The sequence below is a fragment of the Seriola aureovittata genome, chromosome 6 (assembly GCF_021018895.1).
Source record: "Seriola aureovittata isolate HTS-2021-v1 ecotype China chromosome 6, ASM2101889v1, whole genome shotgun sequence".
In the NCBI taxonomy this organism is placed as follows: Eukaryota; Metazoa; Chordata; class Actinopteri; order Carangiformes; family Carangidae; genus Seriola; species Seriola aureovittata.
In genome coordinates, this window is record NC_079369.1 from 17602377 (window position 1) to 17622770 (window position 20394).

The 20394-nt window shown below is 37.0% G+C and overlaps 2 protein-coding genes across 3 annotated transcripts; both read left to right on the top strand.

Moving 5' to 3' along the window:
- Positions 1–321: 321 nt before the first annotated feature.
- Positions 322–14122, top strand: si:ch73-40i7.2 (FYN-binding protein 1). 2 transcript variants are annotated; one of them, XM_056377671.1, is made up of 16 exons: positions 322–446; positions 5234–5855; positions 6820–6934; positions 7408–7463; positions 7647–7684; positions 8116–8156; positions 9080–9212; positions 9562–9724; positions 11057–11207; positions 11442–11458; positions 12042–12102; positions 12386–12428; positions 12704–12866; positions 13101–13134; positions 13571–13608; positions 13707–14122. In XM_056377671.1, exons 1-16 carry the CDS (start codon positions 444–446, stop codon positions 13733–13735), a joined length of 1707 nt encoding a protein of 568 aa, XP_056233646.1. In that variant the 5' UTR covers positions 322–443; the 3' UTR covers positions 13736–14122. The 2 variants fall into 2 exon arrangements, with proteins under 2 accessions (XP_056233646.1, XP_056233647.1); XM_056377672.1 differs by having other exon boundaries at positions 6823–6934.
- Positions 14123–16194: 2072 nt separating this feature from the next.
- On the top strand, positions 16195–20330 carry pex11g (peroxisomal biogenesis factor 11 gamma). Its single transcript, XM_056377581.1, has 5 exons — positions 16195–16376; positions 17496–17693; positions 17914–18092; positions 18687–18755; positions 18886–20330. The coding sequence occupies exons 1-5, from the start codon at positions 16314–16316 to the stop codon at positions 19097–19099; spliced, it is 723 nt and encodes a 240-aa protein (XP_056233556.1). The 5' UTR covers positions 16195–16313; the 3' UTR covers positions 19100–20330.
- The last annotated feature ends 64 nt before the right edge of the window (positions 20331–20394 follow it).

The window sequence follows — 20394 nt, forward strand, 5'->3', positions numbered from 1 at the left end:
TTGCTTTTTTTGTGCTTTCCTTTCCTTTCCTTTCCTTTATTCACACAGCGAGATGATAAAACACAAAGAGCAGAGAAAATTGATAAATGCTGATGATACAAAATTACTTGCTAATCCTTGAAATGTGGCCTTTTTTTCTAAAAAAAAAAAAACAAACCAAAAAAAAACACTCAAACATATAATGAAAGCTCTGACCTTTCAAGAATAAAATTGAAACAAACATTATGACAGCATGTTAATATTTCCCTGCTGTTGAAGCTCATGTTGTGGCGCTGTCAGTTAACCACCTTCCCCACAGTGAATTACTGAGCATTTCCTCATTTGCAGTAAGCTTAGAGACACAGGTCATGAAGGTGTTTGTACATTCACGTCAGCCTGGATACTGAATCACTGCTGGACATGGGGCACTTTATCCACCACTGAATCATCACTAAAGCTAAAATATGGTAAGAAATTCTCATTTATAATCATTTGTATAGTTTGGTTGTAACATGTATCTATTCTTGAAGGGATTAACAGCTCCCCTACTCTCAGCTGGAGTGACTGTGTAATTCTGACCATTTCCTCCTGACAGTCAACCCATCTATGAATAACCTGACAATCAAAGAAAGACCATGGACAGATTTTATTGTTTCACTGGGTAAAACCTCAGTTACCTTTTATCATAACCTTTTAAACTTTTAACCTGGTTTAGAATCCTTCAAACACATGATCTGGCATTTTGAAACAGCACGTTGTGGCTCTCTGGTAGAGCCGGTAAAACATTAATGTGTTGAGTTGCACTTGTTCTCTACAGGAATTACATCATTTTCACAGCCAAAAGGGGAAGTTGGAATTTGAAATTGCCAAGAGTGGCATCCTGCGGCTGATGAATGAAAGCTTTATCACACAGCTATCACCAGTTAATGATTCACAGTGTGCACCGCTTCACTTCAGTTTGTATTTTAATAGCATTTTGAAACTTTTTTAAATAGAAGAAGCTCAGTGATGGTTGATATTTAGCCTTTAAATTGCAAAATATCTTAGTCCTCCTTCAGGTTTTTCTCCATATTTGGGTATATAGAGACTTGAGAGGCTTGTGACTCTAAAACTCAACTAAAACCAGACTTATTATTGTATTTTTTCAGCTCTTAAATCAATTAAACAACTACATCAAATGTGTTCTGTAGCAGAGACTGGCTGTTACACAGCGTTGTGTTAATATATTGAATCCATTTTTTAGCTTTAGCACAGGTTAGTGCAATTTAAAGTTTAAAGTGGTTGTTGGTGTAGTCTTAATAGAGATCAACAGAGTTACACAATATTTCGGAAAATGCTGACTTTCAGAACAATATGTGTTATGGTAACAACTAAGTCATATTTTATTCATTATTTATTTTGTCACTCTGTTTTAAATACAGTAGTTTTTCTGAGTGTTGTCAGGTTTTCTCTGGAGCACCTGCACAGCTAGAGACTGTGGAAAGACACCTGAGTTAATGTGTGCCACATAAAGGGAAACGCACACACACGCACACACACACTTGTACACACACTGTGTTTCTTCTGCAGGCGCTCGCTGACTGAAAGTGGAACCCCATGTCTGAGTTTTGTGGTGTAGAGAAAAAGTTTTTTGTCTGTTTCCTTTGTTCCTCGTGACAAGATAGAGTGAGCGAGCGAGCGGGCAAGCGACTGAGCAGAGTTTGCAGCTTATTGGTGCAGGAGCAACAGTGGAGGGTATTTCTATGGTAACCAGCGCAGGATGCTGGCTGAGGTAAAGAGGTGTGTGGTTGTGAGCACTTCCTGCACTTCTTCACATTCTTCTGTCTGGCTTTGTAAAGCTTTCAACTTGAGGTGTTCAGACAATAGTTGGGTGATTCCTTTATTATGATAATGTTTTTCTTTTTGTTGTCGTTTACAACGTACCAGAGACATTCATTCATCGTGTTTCACTACTCTCTCCAAATCTTATTTCCTCTATGGTCCTGTGTTTGCCGATCACCTTCGGCAATTGCATAACCAGTGCTGTGGTTTTAAAAACTGTTTTAAGACTCCACCAGCTGAATTTCAACTAAACCAATGAGTTTGCTGCTGCCGCTCTGTAACACTTACTTCAAACTCTCTTTTCTCTTCTTGCTCGGTCCACTCGTCAAGATGAGAATGATTACATTCAAACCCCAAATAACATCACAGAGACGCCTCAAAACATGTTTCAGTCCCTGACAGATTCCTGTTGACACTAATATAGAGGAAAATTTCTTTTTTATTTTTATTGACAATGCGCTAGTACATCTGCAAAAATAGTACTATATATCAAACTTTGTCAAGAATGCAGCAATTAAATCGTGAATTTATTTCCATTGTTGTCCCTGGTGTTTACACAGTCCACCAACCTCATCAAGTCCAACATTAAGATATTACAAAAGTAATAGAAGACACAGAGGAAGTCATGTAAACAAACTAGAAGAGCGGCTCTCCAACGAGGCCATTGCAAAAATACATATGCCAAACTTTAGAGAAACAATTCAAATTCATAGCAAATGATCCAGATCTGCCCCAAAATGTCATTTGTTCCTTCCCATCCCTCCACCAGGTTCGGTGAAAATCAATCCGTACTTTTTGCATAATCAGATAAATAATCAGACGAACAAACAAACAAACATGGATGAAAACATAAACTTCTTGGAGGAAGTAACAATTGATAAAAATCTTTTCAGAACCACATGAAGTAATAGTGACAAAAACACATTAAAGGGGATCAACATCATGAAATAGTTCAAAATGTAAACATCATTGATCGTTTATAACAACATTTCAATATCTCCACTCTCTATTAAGGAATACTAGTTAGGAGCCATTGTTAAGCCTTTGCTTTAAAGCAATGGGAGTTTGGGTTTGAGTTTATTCCACTCCACTGCACCAGAGTACAGAAAGTAATCCTGACCTGTCTTCTGTGTCATCTATAAAGCATTAAGTTTGCTACACTGGATGTGATGTTATGGCTATGGACTAAAATAGTTTAAAATATTAATGAACAGTTTCATGTTCACTCCTACAAAACAATATTTGATTGAATATGATCTCCTGTGCTCCACTGGAGGCCAGTGAAGCTGTAAGAACTGAAATCTTCTTTCCTTTTTGACTTTCATCCCAACAGAATATGTTTTTCAAAAACACTCCAAAGAGAATATGTTTACTCTACCTGGCCTCTCCATCAGGTGCACATATAACATTTACTGCAATGCAGTGCAACAGGAATATTATAATGTTCAGTTTCTGTTGACACTGTCACAGGTGTTTATTACTGACCTCCTAGTTAATGGTGAGCAGTGTTGGGGAATAGTGAACACATTATTACTAACTAGGACTTAAACTATTTTGCAGAAGTTTGCAGGTAGCTACGCTACATTCATATTTGCATATTGATTCAAGTAGTAAATAACTTTTTTGCCATTTTTGAGTAACTACTGAAACGACAAACAATTTTTGGCCATAAAAGGAAAAGAATGATTAAAAAAAAAATTAAAAAACAATTCTCTCTGTTTCATCCTGACCACTGTGAATGCAAACAAAGGCAATGCATTTGTCAGGCAGGCCACACAACACGCTTTGTGTAGTGCATGTGCAAAAGCTAAGGGCGTTGCTTAGTGTTCACACAGCGACAACACCATGATGGATAAACCTCCTCAGTCTCAGCTCAGACTGTTTTCTGAGTGAATGAATCAAAAACTAGCAGATTTCAGCACTCAGGGAAACCAAATCCTGCAAGGCTGGGTCAGTGTGGGCTGGGCTTGGGGCATCTGAGACTGGGGATTGTATAGTTGTGACATCACAAAGCTATGGAAGTGATAACGGCTTTTCTGAATATGGGCTTTGTGAATTTCTCCATGGACTGAGACTTTGATAATTTCACAGTATTAATATGGGATCTAGAACTGCTTTATAATCAAAAAAGACATAGAAATCTCACCTAATATAATATGGGACCTTTAAACAGTTATTGTTTTCAAAACCATAGCTGACATTCCTTGCACTTTCCTATTGATAGTGAGGTATTTTAGTTTTTTTGGTTTATGTTATAACATGTAAACAAGTAGGCACTTTTTGCAATAAATTGCAATAAATAAAACATTTTCTTTTTACAAAGTAGTTTGAACTAGCTTTAGTAGCTTAGTTAACCAAGCTCATTTTCTTCCTCTGGTTTTCTTCGTCTTGTAGCTTTGCTGTAGTTCAACTTCTTCCAGCAAAGTAATTCGTAGCTTGCAAAGTTATAATGCTTTCAAAGTAGCTTCCCCAACACTGGTGGTGAGTTTGTATGGGGATGGGCCAAACCCCCTCCCAATATAATGTAATGTAGTCCAGTTTCTCACCACATTTATTTTATTTTTTTGACTTTTTTTTAAAGTTTAGTTTAGTTTTTTTAGTTTGACTAGCTCCACAGTGGTGTGGTGCAGTTCATAGTGAGAAACCAGACAGAAAACCAGGAAATGTCTTCTAAACATGCAGTAGTAAGAATAAAAGGACTGAACACAAACAACAGGAGATGAGTATATGATGCATAAAGTTAATTCAACTGTACAACATCATGCTGAACTATATTAGAGTTTTGAGGAAGTGATGATTCAGCCATAACAGCCTCACTCTTTCTGAAACAGGTGAAAATTGCTGCAAAGGGATTTTAATCAATACGTTCTCCTCATTAAAGTGACTTTACAATATACCCTCCCTTTTAGCATCTATAGGCACTATATATCTATATATCTATATATCTATGGATATATAAAGAGAGAGAGAGGTGGTGGTTTGAGGAGGTGATGAGGAAGTGATGAAGTGCTGTATATATATATATATATATATATATATATATATATATATGTATATAACAAACAGAGATATCTGCTAACAACTACTTTGCTCTGGTACTGTACAGTATAATGTGTTACTATTGTGTAACTATTTATTCTGTGTTTATACTGCTTATGAATGGTGCTGATCTGGAATTACTTCTTTCTGTCTTTAGTTTTGTGTGCTGCAGGGAGTTGATGGGGACTTGTGAGCTCTGTGAAGATAAAAACAACCAGGAAATTGTGTTGTTGCATGGTGCAATCACACTTTGTAAAGATAGCGCAGGCTTTTGATGAGTTGTGTGTGTTTGTGAACGTGGGGGTCATGCCTTGCTGTGAGCTGTGCTGCTAACTTCCTGCTTAAGAAACAGAGCAGCCGCAGGTTTGAGTTTGTGCTTCTGTGTAATTTTCAGGAGGAGATCGTAGATGTCAAGGCTCTGAGGGCCCGGTTCAACAACAAGACCAGCACCTCGGACACCAGCAGCCGAGACAGCGGGTCCCCAAAATCTCCACGACCTGGGTTTGGGAGAGCAATCTTGCCAATGACAGATAACAATCTGGCCCATCACAGACTGTCTCCCTCTGTTCCTCCTCCCTTGACTGGCCCAGGGCTGGTGAGGTTCCCAAGGCCAGAGCCAACAGCCGCCTCCAGCCCCCTCAGACCTGCCTCTGTCCCGCGACCGCCTCTACATTCTGGAGTCAGAGCACCCATCCAGCCGGCAGACGCCAGCAAGGTCAAACAGACGGGGGAGATGCTACAAAACATGATGATGAGGCACCAGATCCCTGCAGGTATCAGACCAGCTCTGGCTCCATCACCAACTCCACCTCAGGCCCCTGCACCAGCTCCCACCTCCACCCCTCTCCGACAGCCGCCCAGACAGAGGAGCGCAGGGGAAGTGACCCCGCTGAGGAAACCCCTGCCCCCTGAAGGACCCCTGCCCTTGAAGCCAAAACGCCCGCCAAGTGTCAACCTGGAGCCCTTTATGAGGTTCACCCGAGGACCTGCCCTTCCTGCCCCGAGGAAAAGTGACAGTGAGTCTCTCTAGTTTATTATTCACACGCAGATTTTTAATTATGTATTACTCAACTTGTAAATGAAGACGATCTAGAATTTCTTTGCTTATTTCTCTCTGGCTAAATGTTTGTAAAAGATTAATTTCTCTGAAGATGGAAAGAAAACACCTGCGGTTCTTTCTGTTTTTAAAATGATTTGAGTAACATCATCATGGCAGTTGCTGGTGTAATTATAAGATTAGTCAATATAATACAAGGACAAAGCTTGTTTTCTCACAGTAGGAAAAGTGCAGGTATAAAAACTGAAATTAATGGTGGTTGAATTCCATCTAGTTGCTTCAGTTTAAGGGTCCTGGTGTTGTGCATGCTGCCTCGCTGTCACACCGTCATGATTGACTGGGACACTTAAATAGAATAACAGTAACTTATTCTTCTGCTCGCTATTCTTATTATGAAATGCCAAAATGTCTGCGGTGAAATAGACGTGTGTGGCAATTGTACTTTCCCATACAATTTTACTTTCCCATGAATTAAACGCATTTTCAAAAGCATGTCAGACATTTTGGCCATGTTTAATGATGATCGTTAGATTTTTTTGTTTTATTGAAACTTTTGATGGAAAGTTAAGTGATTAAGATGGATGAATATCCAAACCTTAATATTACTGACAGAGCATCAGATACCTAAAGAAGAATCTTCTATAAAACATAAGGATTCATTATTTAAAATCAAATCTCATGATCACTGGTTCAAAGTGTTCAAAGCAACATTGACAAACCAGTGTGCTTCATCTTTGATTGGAAGTCAGCAGCATTAAAGCTCATTGAAATTAAACAAACAAGCCTAGTGCGGAAACATTTCAGCGAATGTGCCTCTCTTTTTGCCTTTTCATCAAAGATTGTCAGTGCTGTCATCGCTGCTTATCTGTCTCATTGTAAATAAAATTTCTTCATCTACGTAAAGACATTGTCTGGCTCTTCAGCAGGTTCCCCAGGTTCAGCTGGTAGAAAAATGTCCCTGCCAGGATTAGTCAGTCCTCCAAAACTGCCACAGCGATCCAACAAACCAAGCAGGCTGCCGCACCAGATTGCCTCTATGTGAGTATTCACCACTTCACAACATGCTGGTGTTATTAGATACAGAAACAACCTGGTTTGAATTTCAGATAATTTACATCATATCTTTAAATGTACAATCAATGTTAATAAAATCACTGAGAGAGCCACACCAGATTCTCATTTCCTTCACAGTTGTCATGATGTTAAGAAGGAGGGCAGGAAATTATGCGAGAAATTAAATTTTAAAATATCAACAACAAACATGTTGCAAACAACAAGTGTAACACAAATTATATAAATAATATAAAACCGTTCTTTTTGTGCAGTTACTTCTACTACACTACTACACTACACTACACTAGCTCCTAAAAATGAAGTTTATATACAACAAATATCTTTTTTGATGGAAACGTGATACTGTCCAGATGATGGTTTTATTTGTTTTTATTTTTTTCAGCAGGAAAAAAGTGTAATTGCTGAATAATGAACAAACGTTTGTTTATTGATTGCAGAGACATTGATGATAGCCAGGACACCTATGACGACATTGCAAGTTTTGAGAGGAATGGTAAAAAATTGTTTACTGGTGCATCGCTGCAGCCTCTTTCCTGCTTGAAGCTCTCCTTCTTCTGACACATTTTAAGTGATAAAAATATATGAGTTGTAATTTACTTGTATTATCATGATTATCAAGCAGTTTTCTGAGAAATTGTGCCACTTTTTTAAAGACATGTCTTTCATGATTTCGCAGAGTCCTGGAGTGACAACAGTTCACAGTGTCTGGATGGGGTGGGTACAGAAAATTGAAACTGAAATTCTCACTTTAAAGTGATAATACCACCCATTTGAAGAATTCAAAATCAGGTGGTCTCCTCTTGTGAGAACACGTTGCACTCTTCCCCTAAAACTGTAACTAAACTTAGAATGAAAGTCCAGTTCACTCCTGTTTGTAATGCTTTAGTATTCGTTTATGTTGGTGAGACAAATGACAATTAACTTTATTCACTGTCAGTGCTTTCAAGTGCTTCCTTTGATTTCAAGCTTGAGTTAAGTGTAATGTACACATACATAGACAACAATGAGGAAAACACAATGTGTTATATGACTGAGAAATAAGACAATTAAATTCTTACAATGGGTGGTATTCTCCTTTAATGTAATAATCCCTGTGCATGAATATTTTCTTTTGTCTTCAAATCAAATTGTCTTTTGTCTTGCAGGATGATGATGATGATGATGATGTATATGAGTTTATTGATGAGTAAGTATAAACTTTCTGCTTTCTACTTTCCAAGTAATTGTTGAGTCTGTATCTAATAGGAGCTCTACATAACCAAAGTAAAAAGTGGCTACGTTGCGAAGCAATTGTTTCTTTTATTTCTGTTACTGCTGCTGTTATTTTTACATCTGCTGCTACCGCTGCTGCAGTGCGCTACTGTTGTGACAACCACCAACAGTAGTTTTCTTAATCATGGTCGTATTTGCATGTGAGATGGAGTGCTAGGCTGTAATGATATGAATATTTACACATTTACATTTATTCAGTCAGAGGACCGTTTTTTCTAAAGATACGTACAAATGAGATACTATCAAAGCCACAGCAGTTCAAGGAGAAGTCTTCAAGAATAAGTGACTTATTATCTGCCTATTTTGTTTTAAAGTCAGAAGAATTTCAAATTGCATGAAGGTTCGTAAAGCATATTGTGCAGCTTGTCTTTACTTCTAAGTTATGTCTGTGATTCAACACACATGTTTCCTGTAAGCAGGATATTGTGACAAATAACAGGCAGAGTCTGTTGAAATCTGGGCAAATCAGAACAAACTGAAACAGTGAAAGAGAGTAAATACTGAAGTTGGCAAAGAAGTTTAGTTTGAATTGCTTAGTGCAGAATGAATGGCTTCAAAACATGTTATTTGTCTCTCATGTACAACTGATTGTTGTGATGTTACAGCTTTTACTGAAAATAAAATGAATGATCATAATATCTGTGAAATTGATATGTGTGAGAAAAGATACACCTTTTCCAGAGAGTTTAATGTAATGTAAAGTTTTAGTAATGTCATTTTAATAGAAAACTATGAGAAAACAAAAACACTGCCAAGCCTTGTTTTGTTGTTAGTCATGTAGTTAGTGCATGTTGTCATGTGAAGAAGTAATTTTTCAGTTGAATTTCTCCTTTCTAGGGACCAGGTGGGCGTGAATCGAGTAACTGCTGAGAAGATGAGAAAGAAAGAAGCAAAGAAGCATCGAGAACAGGAGAAGAAAGAACGGATGGAGCGTCAGAAAAAACAGAATGAGCTGAGGAAGAACTTCCAGGTAAGAGCCCAGCGACATCTGTCCTCCATGAAACTTCCAAAGATCCAGTTCCTTCAGCAGCAGATCTGATGGCATCGCCTTAAGCATTTAGCATGGATGACAGTTTAAGGAAATTCAAAACAAAAAATGCTACTTGCATTTTTGAGATAAATATATAATATAGTCATAGTAAATTTAGGATAGCTACTTTGGGTAAGTTAACCTGCTAAACTTCCAGCTTCATGATTGCTATGATTTTGAATTAAAATGCATGTTGAAATATAGATTTTTATTTCTAGTATAAACCAGAGATCCTTCTTTGAACTTCAAATTTGCGACTTTCACACCTTACTTATCTGTCCATATGTAGTTGCAAGGGGAGGTGGAGGTTCTTCATACAGCCAAAGTCCGACACGATTGGCACGGAGGATCAAAACTGGATCTCAGTGTACGACAAGGCGAGAGTGTGGAGATCCTTCGGGTGAAGAATAACCCAGGAGGCAAATGGTTGGCTCGGTCTCTGAATGGAACCTGTGAGTTCTGCTTTAAATTTCTCTTAATCAATCATGCAGAGCATCTTCCCATCTGAGCCACAAAGGTAGGCGTCTGAGTAAGCCATGAATCGGCCCGTCCAGCAAATTCACCTCCAAACATAAACCAACACAGAGGAGACCTTTGTTTGCATATTTAAAAAACACAGTTGGAAATACCTGAAATTCAATACTGCAGAATATATTTCACATATTGCTTAAGTGGAAAAGTTATATGAAGCATATCAAGAAAAGATGCAATAAAAGCTGACACATTTTTTCCAATACTTCTGCAATTAGTGTGCTCTTGTCACAGAAGATATGCCTGTTGTTGTGTTTGGCAAGTGTTTCTTGTGGTCTTTCCTTGGCTCCTACTTTGCTTTGTAATGGACATTAAAAAACACAATGTATTATGTTATGCAGATAAGACACAACTCTATCTGTGAAAGCAAACAGTTCTTCTGGCCCTCTGTCTTTTGACCTCTTATTCTCTGGCTTGTTGTTTACTTCCTCTAGTGTTTATTTCATCTTTCCAATAAATTATGTAAATTAAGTAAGCAATCAGAATCAGAATCAATTAAGTGCCAAGTATGTTTTCCCAAATGACGAATTTGCTTAGGTGTTTTGGTACATAACAATGTCAGCAATTGTAGACAGTTGACAGGTTGAGGACAACAAAGAATGCTATAAAGGAAAGCAGAGCAGCATTTGAAGTGTAAAGCGTAAAGCATGTGTAAAATTTGATTGAAGTCAGTTCAACACGTGGTTACGTTGGTTTCTCCAGCAAGCTAAATGGCAATATAGCATGAAAGTAGTGTTACTATTCTTGCTACAAGTTTAATGCAAATTCCACACAGTGATGAACTAAGAAACAATTGCTTCACAAGTCAATGCTTCGAAATTATATTGCATATATGTATAATATATACTATAACGTATATATTGCACATTATCCTGGCTAAAGGGGATAACAATTTAACAACAAAGTGTTTCAGACTGACTGCCATTTTTAAATAAGAATCTAAAGCACATCACAATCTGCCAGTCTGTTTACCTTTGACCTTTCATGTTGGTCACATTTTGTTGTTGTTGATGAAGCGAACTCCTTTACAGTATGACTATTCTGCTAATCCAACAGTAGCAGAGTGCAATATGCACCAAATTAATAATACAATAACTGTCACAGTATTATATTGATATTTTTCACATTTACTGATGTATTCAGTATACATAATAAAATTCAACACCCAGCCATAATACTGATCATCGTTTGTTGTGTTTGTTTCATCTGTGTTGATTTACAGTATATTACCTTGTCGTTGTGTAAACTTGCAGACGGATACATCAGCAATACATGTGTGGACATTGACTATGAAGCAGTGAAGCGCAAAGTGCTCCAGTCCAAAAAAATAGACTCATCACCATTACCTCCACCACCTCCAGACCCCCCACATATGTTTGATGTGGACTCCAATAACAGAGACAGGTACAGCAGATTGTGTTCATCCTGCTGTATAGAAAATTTTCCTTGTTATATTGAAAGAAAAACCTCTCAACACTCCAGCCAACCTTTACTTTAAGTTATGTTCAGTGTATCAGTAATTTGAAATTCTGTGAATGTAACCTGTAAACATGCCTAATTGTTCGGTTGCATTGCTTTTTCTGGTTCACCTGCTCTTGTTCCAACTAACATGTACGTTGTATTTCTTCTAATCTGCAGCATGCTTCAGGATGATGGTAAGTAACAACAAAGCACATATGACTAATTAGGATTAATGTCAGATTTTTTTTATTTACAGCAGAATTGCTCAAAAGAAACAGCAGTCTCAGTTATTTCTGTCAAATGAAGATCATTTGACTAGGTAATTTGGTTTAATAAAAAAATAAAAAATAAAAAGATGAAATAGCCGCCCAATCACCAGCGAAACTTCAAGAAGGAAATCTCAAAAAAATTGTTATTATGCAAAATTGTTGTATTGTTATATTGTTCAAAATTGAACATACAATACAGTAACATGGGGTGCTGTTTGCTAAATATGATATTTGACAACTTAAAGATTAAGAAAGATGACCAACTTTAACCCAAACATGAATATTTTAATGAAATAGTACTTGGCTATCTAGTGTGGGTCAAACTCATTGTTTACTTTATTCTATTTATCATTATTTAGTTTATTATTAATATCTATATTTAAGAGTTAAGCACATGTTTTATTACTGTTATTGTACCATTGTTTCAACCAAAAATGTTAATGGTTATTATTTATTTAGAAGACAAGATAAAGTTAGTTTCAGTTTACACAACTTGTTTTGTTCTCAGATGACTATGATGATGTTCAACCATTGACTGAGGATTTCCCCCCACCACCATTTGAAATCAGGTATCTGCTCATGTCTGATTCACTGAAAGGAAACAGGAAATGACTGGTTGAGTGTGCTGCTGTATCATTATAATGTAAATCTTTGTCAAGATCTGATAAGTTATGAGACTGATGTTCAAATAGAAGAGCATCATTTGTTAATTTCTAATTACTTTCTTAATCCCTTTGGAAAAAAAACATCTGAAAAACATTTGTTGAATAATACATTGCTATGGTATTTGATTGCTCTATATTTCATTGTCAAGCTCTGAAATCAAATTGTGAAATGTTTTATCATTTTCAGCATAGATCCCAAAGTGGAGAAGGAGCTAAGAAAAAAATTTAAGGTAAATATTTTTTCACACATTTATAACAGTGGTTTACAGTTCAAGTGTTAGCTAAAGAAGAGTGTCATCGGCATAGAAGTGAAAGGAAATATATTTATGAATTATTTGTCCAAAAGGAAAGAACAGGGCCCAGGATTGATCCCTGAGGAACCCCTCATACAACTCAAAATTATATCATGATGCATATAACATAAACATGCTACAGAACCTGCATTGAGAGATTTAAGAAAACTTTAAAATGCCAAAAATGGGTCACTGTAACTGTTGTTCTCCAGTTTGAAGGGCAACCCAAGGTCCTACACACCATGATGGTGGATCCCAACTGCATCTTAAAGAAGCCAGGAGGGAAGGATCTGCATGTGTCTCAGGGAGATGTCCTAGATATTATCCAGCTCACCAGCAGCAAGAAAGTTCTGTGTCGCAACAGGTTTGGAAAATGTACGTGAACACTTTGTATCCCTGTGTGATTTTATGTTATAGTAATCTACAGCATATTTAGATCCCCATTAGCCACTGTATTGTAACAGTGGCTACTCTTGCAACAGATACCACCAATACATATATATCATACATCAATACATATGATTGTATAAAATAATTCAATAACAGTTGGATTTTACAAATTCATTGAGACTGTTCTACATAAAGTCTGTTTTGTCTCTCCTCTCACAGATGGTTATGTGTCCAGATCACTTCTTCTTCCAATGTAAGTAATCTTAATTGGTTCATATGTGACTCTGCCTTCATTAGCAAATATAAAGTCTTTATGAATTAGCCTTTTCTAAATACGTGTTATTGTTGTTGTTATGGTAACAGTTTACTGTATCTATGACTTCTGGATGTCTGGATAAAGCTTACACTGACAAATATAGACCCACTTATATACACTGTGCACACACCTACAGTATGTGTTGTATACTGTATGAAGTTTGGCTATTGCTACATCCGTCCAAGTTGTAAATATAAATATTGCACTTGATGCACCCATTTTTACCCTAAGTTGTAAACTCAACTTTGACTTAATGTGTTAAAGCTTTGGTTTAGATTTTACACGGAAGTATCAATGAAAATTGTCAGTGAAATATCAGTATCAATAAAAATAACTTTTCTGCAATCAGTTTAACATCAGTCTATGTTTGCAGGGAAGGAGACATTTACGACGATGTTGACTATCCAAGTGGTGAGTTATCTTTGGATCCCCATGTTCTATGAATAATTGCAATGCAAACTGTGTTAATATAATTTCCAGTGTAATTTGAAATTGTTTTCTCTTTTCAGACATCTATGACAACGACTCCACACACTGATTTTTCAAACATGTCAAACTTAACACACACACACTTTCACAGCAAGAAACACAAATGTGGAAACAAACTATATGAAAGCTAAAAACGTGTGGGTCCAAATGCTTTATTTGAATCTATTGCAGCTGTCCTGCTCTCAAACACACAAACAAACAAACAAACTAGACTGTAACTCAAACTCAATAAAACTATAAAGTATAGTACTATAAAGTCATACAAAACTGATCCATGTGGATATGCACATATGTTCCCTGTGCTAAGACCTGTCATCACTTGCATTGTTTGTCAAACTGCTTGTATAGCAAATGAATACACTATTACTGTAGCTTTGTGTTTTGCTTGACCTCTGAGATAACTTAAAAATAAATAAAATAGCTTTTTTTCTGATAATTGTGATTTGATTTTTTTGGCAATTTTTAAGTTTCTTTTTTTAATAAAGATTAAAAAAAAAAAAACCCTTTTCACCTCCTGAGTGTCATGTTTATCAAAGTCAGAGGAGGACTGTGGATTGTAGATGATGGAGCAATGTAGAAATGAGGCACAAGAAATGAACCGGGAAAAACAGCAATATCTGGGAAGGAAAAAGAAATCGGTTAACTGTATGGAGAGAACCCAAATCAGTTCATCAAGAAATGTACACTACATACATCTTTTATATGGATTTAGAAAAAATGTGAAAGACAACCCTTCTGCTCTTACTATGCATCTTACTATGAGTGTGGGTGCACAGCTATGCAGCGTGCTACACACACTTCCAGTAAAGGATGTATCTTCAACTTTTACTGGAACTGTGTTTAAGTCACTGTTGATCTTTGAGGTTTTCTCTGGAAGCGACTTGTGAAACTATGAAAACAGTAACTGACTACAACTCCAAACAACCAAAGGTACCATAAAAATGATTAGTACACTGACAATGCAATGGAATTGCATATACACTTAGCTGGTAGTTGTAGCTAAAACTAATGCAACAGTCCTACAATAAACAGCATGCTCATGAAGGTTATAATTCAGTTTGTGCTGGAACTGTTCCAGAAAGGGGTTAATTCAATGTTATGGTCATTTTGGAGGATGTAGTTTGTGGTGCTGTTGAACTGAAAAGCATTATACCAACAGACATTTCTATTATTTTGTCCAGCCTGTTTATACCAATGAGTGCTGTTTAAATGACCGAAACACCTCTCTGTATAATGCCATACTGTAAACTATAAGTTCAAAGGTAAAGTATAAGTAAACAGTAGGAGAAGAAAGTCCCTACCGTTAATCCTATGTATCAGTTGATTCAGAGTAGCCTATGATTAGCATTACAAGATCCAAAATTTCCATTAATAAGAAAAGGAATAAAATGTCTGGACTGGATCTGAATACAAATAATACACTAGCAGTCAAAAGTTTAAGGGCACCTCCAGTGTTTCTGAAATTAAATTAAAGCACTAAACAAATAAACATGTTGAATTAAATCTAATCTAGATATAGATTCAGCAGCCAAACAGACTCGTGACGTTCTTTCTACAATGGAAATCAAATTTTGTCCAGAAAGTTCATCCCAACACTGTTGCAGAAGTTCCCATAAATGTATTGTACTTGTAGGTTGCTTTGCTTTCACCTTCTGTCCAGTTCATCCCAAACCAGCTCCATGAGGTTTAAGTCTGGAGACTGTGCTCGTCTTCATCATGTGAAATCACCATCTGGTTCTTTTCTTCTGATGTTTCGGCCCATTGTCTTGTGGGATTAACCCCTGACCAACCAGTCTGTTTTTTGACTGTGTTATTTGACTTTTTTTCAGCATTCTGACAGCAATATACAGTACTACTTCCTGCAGTACAGTATTGTACTAACAAAGCATTAGAGGGTGCAGTAACACAGTTTGTTCCAACACTGCCATTGTACAGACAGAGGGTTTGTAATTAACCAACAAAAGTTGGGAGAAAAAGTCAGGAGTTGTTTGCATTAACTTTCAAAGCTTAATTTACTTCAATTGCTGCAGGTAAGTTAAGCAATTTCTTCAAAAGGTCTGATTTCTATGAAATTTACATGATTTTTCCATTTTTGGTGACCTTTTTTTCACCTTGGGCAGGTTACTGCTTACCTTTGTTCCATTTAAGGTTAGTCACTGGACTTGAACTGTTTAAATTTCAATAAAAAGTGGGAAAACAGGGCTGTTCTAAAACCTTTAACTGGTATGTTTCTTCATGCCTTATATATACGGATATTGATTCATAGTGGAAAAATGAAAGGCTACTGAACTATCCGTGTGGTTTATATTCTACAACATCAGCGAGCGTTATTATTGATATGCAACAGCCAGTATTGTTGAAGCAGAAATGATATTGCCCAAACTGTGGAGGGCAGCATTACACCATTGCTGTGTCTAGTCTGCAAGAAGACCACGAAGAAGAAGCTCCATTTACTCGGTGATCATCTACTCGGGTCTATATTTTGTTGGGTACTTCCTGTTTCAAAGTCCAGCTGAGAGCTGGTCCAGTGATTAAAGACAAAAGTGGAGATGTTGTGCAGGAGCTTCACAGATCCTTGTTTGTTTCTTTAACAGCGTCGTGAGTGTGTGAGTGAGCTGCGGACAGACATGCAGGAGTCTCTGGAGTCTCTGGTCCGACTGCTGGAGTCCTACAGAGGAAGAGATAAAGTTGTAAGTATCCATGGAGTCTAAAATAACAAACACCTAACTGTTATCCCCTGTAATGTGGGATAGTTCATTGGTCTTAAATAACTTTGTTATGATACTCCATTTTCAGTGTAAGTGTAGTTTCAGCATTAGTTCAGTGTTTACTGCCAGCTGAACTGAGTTTACTCCTGCAGGACAAGAAAAAAGAGAAATAGTGTCCAAAGTCGAAGTAAGAGTCATCTAAACACATTACATCTCCTACAATATTAATCATATGAATATAAATATAAATCCTTAATAGAGTAAAAATGTAAATACTACTGTAGATACTACTACTGTAAAAATTATTTTAATTCATGCATCATTTTGCTGTGTTAAGTTGCTTCATAAATGCTGAAACACTGCATTAATACTGTAAATCATTATGTAGAAAACACAAATGGCAAAAAGAATAACTTTAGAGCTGAACCAATAAACCATTAGATATCCAGAAGAAAATTAATAATATTGATAACTATTTTGAAAATCATTCAAACATTCTCTGGATTCAGCTTCTTAATTGTGAGGCCTTATGCTTTTTCTCTTGTCTTACATCATACATTATTAAAAAAAACACTGTAGGGCTGCAACTAATGATTATTTTCATTATCAATTAATCTGCCAATTAAAGAAAAGCATAAAATCCTAAAATGACTAAGACAGATGAATTGTTGCAGCTCGAAACGTCGAAAAGCTTGACATTATTTGATTTTAAATCCTTGGACAAGAATAAAAAATAAAATAAATAAAATAAAATAATACTTGTAGCTGCCACCTTGGACTCTCTCTAATCGATAATAAAAAATAAAATGAAGTTGCAGCCTTAGATTCAAGCTTGTGAAAAAAATTTCACTTCACAATCCATCAGTTCTGCAGTTTTTTCTGAATAATATTTGAATATAGAATATAGAAATGTTGCAATTTTAGCATAAATACTATATGTCATTATTATGTCAGCCATTCAGGTTTATGTACATATATATAAAAAGATCAGCTTTCACTACATCCCTGAGAGTAAAGTCTCCTCTTTCATAAACACCCCTGTCTCCTGAAAGTACTGTGAGCACCTCCTGGTGTTTCCCCTCTCTCTGTTTGTCTTTCCAGATCAGGACGGTCTGTTATGGCTCCCAGCTTGTTGGAGGAGTTCTTTCCCGTAAGGCAGAAGCAGACGTCTCGTCCCAGCGACTCGGAAAAAGTCTGCTGTTATTTTCTGCTCAGCTCAGCCAATGCAGGACGGTGCTGAGGCTGTTTGACGATCTCTCCATGCTGGCTTATTCCCGCAGCTATGGGTTTGGAGACGGGGTGGGTCACACAACAACGCTCTGCTCCGTCCACTTCCTCCTCTCAAGTCTTATCATTTCTCAGAATTCAGTCAGGGAGGGATCGGTGAACATCTGTCCCACTAAATGAAAAACATGATACAGTGGTTCTCTGTCCATATTCTAAGACAAATGGCAGTGGTGGAAAGTGACTAAGTTATTATTATATCAAGATATTTTACATCTCTTCTGTTCTTGTAAAGGAGGAGGACAGAGGGGTTCGTTGGATTTCTGTGCTGACCAACGTGGCCGATCAGCTCTATTACCCCTGTGAACACATCGCATGGGCCGCCGACGCTGAGCTCATCAAAGTCAAGTCTGATAAATGGTGGCTGTTGAGCACGGTGCTGTGGGGAACCTCGCTGCTGCTGGGAATACTCAGGTGAGCTTACCTGTACATGTATCACAGAAATGATAAATGTTACTTATAGGCTGATTACTGAGAGGTGTAACTGAATGTGTAATTGAAGAACACAGTAAATGAAGTGAATCAAATTTACTGTATTAGTTTATCTTTTATATTTATGGCATTTTGTGTATTTTAATATGTTCTTATTTATATAATGATTTTATTAGTACGTGTTAAATGTCTATCCAGCACTCATGGAGGCAAGTTCTGAATAATGTTTAAAGGCAATAAATTTAACTCGGCTCATAATTTTCCTTCATGTGAAAAAAATTCCAAACAGATCAAAAGTAGATCTGTTTTTTCACAATTAGTTTTTACTCATTCTGTTAATTTTTCAAATCTTCTCTTGCAAAGTGTAGTTCCTGTTCAAAAGTCTAACTGTTGTATAATCTGTGAAAAATAAAAACTAAAGCAGAGGTTGCTTTGACTCGATCCCACCGACACTAAGAGTGCATTTTAAGCTTAAAGTGGAGCGCTTTGTAACCCACTTACATTATTTCTTGCTTTACCTGCCAAATATCGAGCATAAAACACTTTCAGTCGTTTTTTTTATTTTTTATTTTTAAGGTCGCTTCGAGTTCTGCTGCTGCTGAAGAAGAAGCTGAAGAGATGTGGGAGAGATGGAGCTGGCAACAGGTGTTGTTTCTGCAGTTTTATCACAAATGTTCAGCCTCTGTAATGGATATAAGACAGGCTTCTTTACTTTGTGAGACATCTGTATAAAACAATGTGTCCTGATAAATCAGTGGGTTTTTTTTTCCTGTAGTCGCTCTCAACTCTGCAGACAGATGCAAGGGGAGGTTCTGTCCATCCTCAGCAGCATGGCTGACCTCAGTAACGCCATTCACTGGATGCCGCCCGGCTTCCTGTGGGCCGGTCGATTCCCCAACTGGCTGGTGGGGCTGATGGGCACCATCTCATCTCTGATTGGTTTAATCCAGATGAGCGCCGGCGACAGTGACCAGACAGACAGCACATAGTCTTCATCTCACAGTGAGGAGTAGATGAGAGGCTTAGATCAGCACCGAACGATTGACTTACAGTCTATCGGTGGAAAATGCTGAATGAAACGATGTGAAGCAGATCCAGAACATATGAAATCAAAACCATCTGGACCTATGACTGCACAGTAAGGAAATAAACCTAATACACTAGTGGCCAATCTTCAGATGTGAATGAAAGCTGCTTGAAAAAATAAGTAAGCAAAACATCTTCAAATCCACAAGATTTTTTAAAATATGTTTAGACATTTTAGTCAGTCGTCAGACAGTGAGAGGAAGGATTTGATGATGAGATTAACCAATCAAATTTTCTTTTATTTAGCTCATATTTTTAAGATAACTACTGCAGTTTTACAATCACACAACTGTGAAATTCATTGAGAATATATGTGTTGTTACATAGATGAAAGTATTACATGCCATGCATTTTAGTAAAGTGTAGAGGTTTTCAGAGGGTAGAATGTAGATCCTACATGACAATAAAATCCTAATGGCATTGTGGTTACTTGGAGGCACTTCCTAGGGTAAATCTTCTTTGTATTTATCCCATAATGACACTGTGTGTCCTGGTTTGTCAATATTCAAATTGGTCTAACATTTCACCCTGTTCCTGGCTGGTCAAAAGTTGATTTTTGCAGCAATCACTAGGTTTAACGGAGGTTTTAAGTGCAGGAGAGACACAAAGTGACACTAAACCCCTACCTGTTCTGTCACCCCAGAAGGTCACAGCACAATTAGCTAAAATAGGGGATTTCATGGCTGTGTTTTGAAATTAAATCTGTGTGTTGAGTTTAAGAGATGTACGATAATGAGTAGAAAGGCTAGTAAATTGTTGCCTTAGAGACACACTCCATACAGCTGATTTTAAATCTTGCATTTATTCGTCTACAGTGATTCATAAACTGTGAATTAATTATTATACCTTGTTATTATTGTGATGATTGGGCTGCGAGGATTGAAATTGTCTTAACTGTTGACATTAGCCGCAGAAATATCTGAATACATCAAGGAATCAGTAAAAATCAGGTATGCGATTTTGGAATGAAGTTTGGTATCCCCTAGACATCGCTGGCCACATTTTAGATGGAAACAGTCTGTAATACTGGTCAAATGGGACAGAAGATACCCAGAATGTAAACTGAATAAAAATGTAAAATAATTTTAAATCATGTAAAATATTGAACATTTTAAAATAAACATTTGAATTCTCTGTCCTTTTTTAGTCGTTTACTATTGTATCAAAACTGATAGAGCCTGGAGTATCAATCTTTAAC